Source organism: Penaeus japonicus, unplaced genomic scaffold, assembly GCF_977035675.1.
Source record: "Penaeus japonicus unplaced genomic scaffold, GWHDUDI00000001_assembly GWHDUDI00000007, whole genome shotgun sequence".
NCBI classification, from domain to species: domain Eukaryota; kingdom Metazoa; phylum Arthropoda; class Malacostraca; order Decapoda; family Penaeidae; genus Penaeus; species Penaeus japonicus.
Window position 1 is genome coordinate 8492022 of NW_028234409.1, and position 5000 is coordinate 8497021.

At 41.1% G+C, this 5000-nt stretch overlaps 1 protein-coding gene across 1 annotated transcript in view; it reads left to right on the forward strand.

The window, feature by feature from the left end:
• The window catches only part of LOC122252083 (uncharacterized), a 5123-nt gene extending 1885 nt beyond the window's left edge, over positions 1 to 3238 (forward strand). The window contains exons 2-4 of the mRNA XM_043014347.2: positions 199 to 273; positions 1142 to 1247; positions 1458 to 3238. Coding sequence (XP_042870281.1) covers positions 215 to 273; positions 1142 to 1247; positions 1458 to 1601 — 309 coding nt within the window. The 5' untranslated portion in view covers positions 199 to 214 and the 3' untranslated portion in view covers positions 1602 to 3238. The remainder of the gene's footprint in view (positions 1 to 198; positions 274 to 1141; positions 1248 to 1457) is intronic.
• The last annotated feature ends 1762 nt before the right edge of the window (positions 3239 to 5000 follow it).

The following is a 5000-nucleotide window of genomic DNA, read 5'->3' on the forward strand; positions in this document are numbered from 1 at the left end:
AGAGAGAGAGAGAGAGAGAGAGACAGAGAAAGAGAAAGACAGACAGAAAGAGACAGAAAGAGAAAGAGAGAGAGAGAGAGAGAAAGAGACAGAAAGAGAAAGACAGAGAGAGAGAGAAAGAGACAGAAAGATAGAGAAAGCGAAACAGAGAGAGATAAAAAGCACTGCTAATCCCATGTTTCTCTCTTCCTCCACCAGGTCGTGTGCCGCCATCATGAGAACCACAACCGTCACATGTATCCTTGCCACCTGCTGCCTCGCCCTTCTCATGCAGTAAGTCATGCACTTGTTCGTCTAAGAATGTCTATTTCACTAGTCCGTTTGTATCTTTATGTACTTTCGGTTTTATTCCTTGATTTCTAGTGGTTTTGTTTTTGTTTTTGTTTTATTGTGTTGTTTAAGTTTGATTTATTTGTTGATTTTTTTTGTTTGTTATTTTATTTACGTATTTTTTATGTATTATTTTGGTTTCTTTTTCGTCGTTTTCTTTATCATTCCCTGTTTTCTTTTGTTGTTTTCCCCCATATATTTATTATATATTTTTTTCTCTCGGGAACGGTAATGTGTACATCTCTTCACTTCCGCTTCCATTGATAACACTTAAGATAAATGCTTCTCTCTGTACATGTTTGCCAATGCAATATGTATGCGTTCATAAATCACATCACAAACACGTATTGTAAACCGAGTTATTCTAAAAATAACTACACATACTTCAAGGTTCAAGCACACGCATTTGTCAGTCTGCGCGCTCTTACACACATACTTCCGTCTACGCACCCCTACGCACTCTCGTCCAGCCACACGTGCACATATAAATTAATAAACACACCCATACACAGACTTCCGTTCAGACACACACATACATTTATAAGCACACATACACACACACACACACACACACACGTTCATATCACTGTACACATATACACACAGTTACCCATGCACAACCACGTGCAAACACACACACAGACACACACACACACACACACACACACAGACACACATACATACACACATGTTTGTACTACAGCCACACCGAAAGCATAAACTCAGGCAAAAAAAAAAAGGGGGAAAGATAATAATACAAACAAACTAAGACGGTTCTAAGTACTCACCTTGCGGTCTCCTTCTCTTCCAGGTGGGCCACGGCGGCTCCCAGGTGCAAAATTCACGACCGCACGTCACAAGATAACTGCAAATACGGCGTGGCAAGGGACTGGTGTCGTAACATGGTGTGTGCCAAGGTTAGTATTGATGTGTGTCCTTAATTCATTCAAGATGTTATATGCTTTAATCACGAGTTACTTGACGATTATGCATGTGCGAGTGTATATCGCGATTGGAAAAAAAAGAAGAAAGGATTACCGGTCTGATCCTTCAGCCTTTAGCGGTGTCCTCAGTTCAGAGTTGGTTCCTGTCGTCCTAATAATCCTTCCCTTTCTCTCCTGACACAGGGACCGGGGGAGTCCTGCGGAGGCTACAGGTGGGAGAACGGGAAATGCGGACTCGGAATGATATGCTCCTGTGGCAGGTGTTCCGGCTGCTCCATCATTGACGGCACATGCTCGCCTCACACGATGGTCTGCGTCTCGAATTAAGACCTCGAGCGAAAGATGCCAAGGAGAGGAGCAAGGAAGCGGCAGTGCCACCACCAACGCGACAGCATCTGCAGACGGCGTGCGACCGCTCGTCTCACGGTCTGCCTCGAGTCGACGGCGCATCATACATCTTTACCGGAGAGTGAAAACGCGTCTACTTTAGTTTATATATTTGTTGCATGTTACATATATGCGCTTGTGATATATTAAGTACAAATATTATTATAAGAGTTGTACGGGGTATATAGCAACGTAGTTAATACAGTAGACCCGGCGGAAGCACTCTGATAGTCCTTCCCCAAGTGGGTTGGCCAGCTGCAGAAACTCTGCTGTTTCCCCTTCTCTCTCTCTCTCTCTCTCTCTCCATCTCTCTCTATCTCTCCCACTCTCTCTCTCTCCCTCTCTGTCTTTCTCTCTCTCTCCCTCTTTATATTTTCCTTCTTCCTCTCTTCTCTCTCCTCCCCCCTCCCCTATTTCTCTTTCGATCTTCCCCTTTATGAAACTGTCCCTAAGCCTTTCTTACCAGCCAGGACCTCTCTGGCACCTCCTCTGCAGGTTATTCATAGTTTTATGCATCACTGCCTGACAATGCAATGCTCTGAGAGCAAATTATGTCAGTGAGGTTCGGTGTTCGAGCCCCAAGCTTTAAGTTTATTTTATGTCTAAAGTGTATAATGGTATATATATATATTGCGTAGTGGAATTCTACTTGTTAGGAACACTAGTGTGATCACTTTACCACTAACAATTTTGATTCGCTATGACTAAAAACTGTAATGTTCAAGGAACAGCTGTCAGTGTTGAAGAGGCCTGACAGCTCTCCTCTCCTGGCAACAGTTATCTCCCTAAAGTAATTTATTACTAAAAGGTAAAACCCGGATTGTCTCATTTATATGGCGATTTTTTAGGATTCTGTTTCCTCTTTCTTCTGGAGGATCTCTGTTTGTATTCTTGTTGTGCATCGGATTCCGACGTGCACTTTTTTCGCCAAGGTTTTCCCGCAAACTAATTGGTATCTTGGAGACTCTGTTGTTATTTTGTACAAACTGAACGACCATCTCTGACATAAGATTATCATGTTCTGTTTATAACCGTAGGCTACACGACTTAGATTGTTTTTTTTGTTTAATTTCATGAATGAACACCATCACCAAGAGGGTATTGTTCATCTTTTGCCCCGGCCCTCTGTGTTCCATGAGCAGATGAATGTAATATTTCCTATGTTATACCAATGTAAGCAGGGGTCATGTACATGTTCCCGGAATCGAAACATATGATTCGTTCGAGATATCTCAGTTATCCCTCAAAAAAATACTAAAAAAAAAAAAAAAAAAAAAAAGGGATCGGCTGCACCAACACCGTATATCAACAATTCAACATTAGTCCACCAGTTATGACTCAACAATTCAAAACAGATATAAAGTCGTGTATGTCTATCTGTAAGGAAATCGAGACAGCAGCCCCAAACCTCGAACGAATCTCATGTACAGTGAAAGGTGACCAGTAAAAGGCCTGGTGAGTCCAGCATTCTGACCAAGCATCCATGTACCTGATTCCCACCTGTGGTTCCTCTGTGTAGCAGCCAGACCTGTTGGTGTGGCTCCTTGGCACAATAAAGACCGCAAATCAGTCCAGAAGCAGAGTTTTTTTTTTCTCTCTCATCGCCCTTTTTTGGATTCGTTTCTGTGTTCTTTTATATATGTCTAAGGGTTGGATTTTTTTTTATATTCATGATCCTAGTGAATATAAAAAATATGGCTCTTTGAGATAAGATGATTGTTTGAGTATCTCGTTCTCGCATTTTGTCTCAAAAGGAACACACACAAACACACACATACACATACATACACATACATACACATACATACACACACACATACACACAAACACTTACACACTGCGATGCCTGGAATACTTATGGCACTATAAAACTTGGAATATTGCATTAATTTCCCGATCAATGTGCCAGTGCTATATTTCATTCTACATAGAAACCTCAGACCACCTAATATCATATTTTAATTTCTGATTCAATTCCAACTAGTGTGTTCACGGGGATCGTGGGTTAAATCTCGTTTTAATCCCTCTATGGACAGATAAGTAATTTTTATAGAGTGTAATCCTCATTGGTCAGTCCTATTCATGGGTCGATGTGGTCAAGTTGATTGAGTACCACTTGTGCGGGATTATATAAAAAAAAACACCCACAAACACCCACACACACACTCAATCATACACCCTCATACTCAATCACACACACACACACACACGCACTCAATCATACACCCTCACTCAATCACACACCCACACTCAATCACACACCCTCACACTCACACACCCTCACACTCAATCACACACCCTCGCACTCAATCACACACACTCACACACACACACACACTCAATCACATACACACATAAACACCCTCACACTCAATCACACACACACACACACACCCTCACACTCAATCACACTCACACACACACCCTCTCTCACACACACACAATGTAAACGGCTTCACAGATATCCTGATTTGGTGAATTATCTGCCAATACGCAATTATGCTATCTCAACTATATAATAATATCAGTCATGCAAATCTGCTATAAATTGAAAGTTTCATTCACAAAAAATGAGTTGATAAACGCAAATATACTCACATATATACATACAGACACATATAAACACTCAGATGTGCACACACAGATAAATCAAACACAGACACACACATACATACACATAAACGTGTGCCCATAGTTATGTATATCTCCAGAAAGCGAGAGAAAGAGAGAAAGAGAGAAAGAGAGAGAGAGAGAGAGAGAGAGAGAGAGAGAGAGAGAGAGAGAGAGAGAGAGAGAGAGAGAGAGAGAGAGAGAGAGAGAGAGAAGAGAGAGAGAGAGAGAGAGAGAGAGAGAGAGAGAGAGAGAGAGAGAGAGAGAGAGAGAGAGAGTAAAAGATAGATAGAGAGAGAGATAGAGAGAGAGAGAGAGAGAGAGAGAGGGGGGGGGGGGTAAGAGAGAGAGAGAGAAAGAGAGTGAGAGTAAGAGAGAGACAGAGAAATAAAGAGAATTAGATACCTACATTACCTGCTAAAAAACAAAAAATAAATAAATAAAAATAAGTGAGAGTAGAAGAAAAACAAAAACAACAACACAAACACGCACCACAAATCTAGAAAAATAGAAAGCACTTAATGCGGTCATTTTAACTTCCGCTTTCACTGCAGTTATTTCGACAGTGCCCCCCGACATGTGCGATCGCGTCCTTGGCACTGTACGCCAGTTTTTTTTTTTTTTTTTTAATTGATTTCATTTACTTGGGATTGTGATGGTTATTATTGTTATTATGATTGTCTTTATGATGATGATGATTAAGGTTGATGTCATTAGTTTGTTATTAGT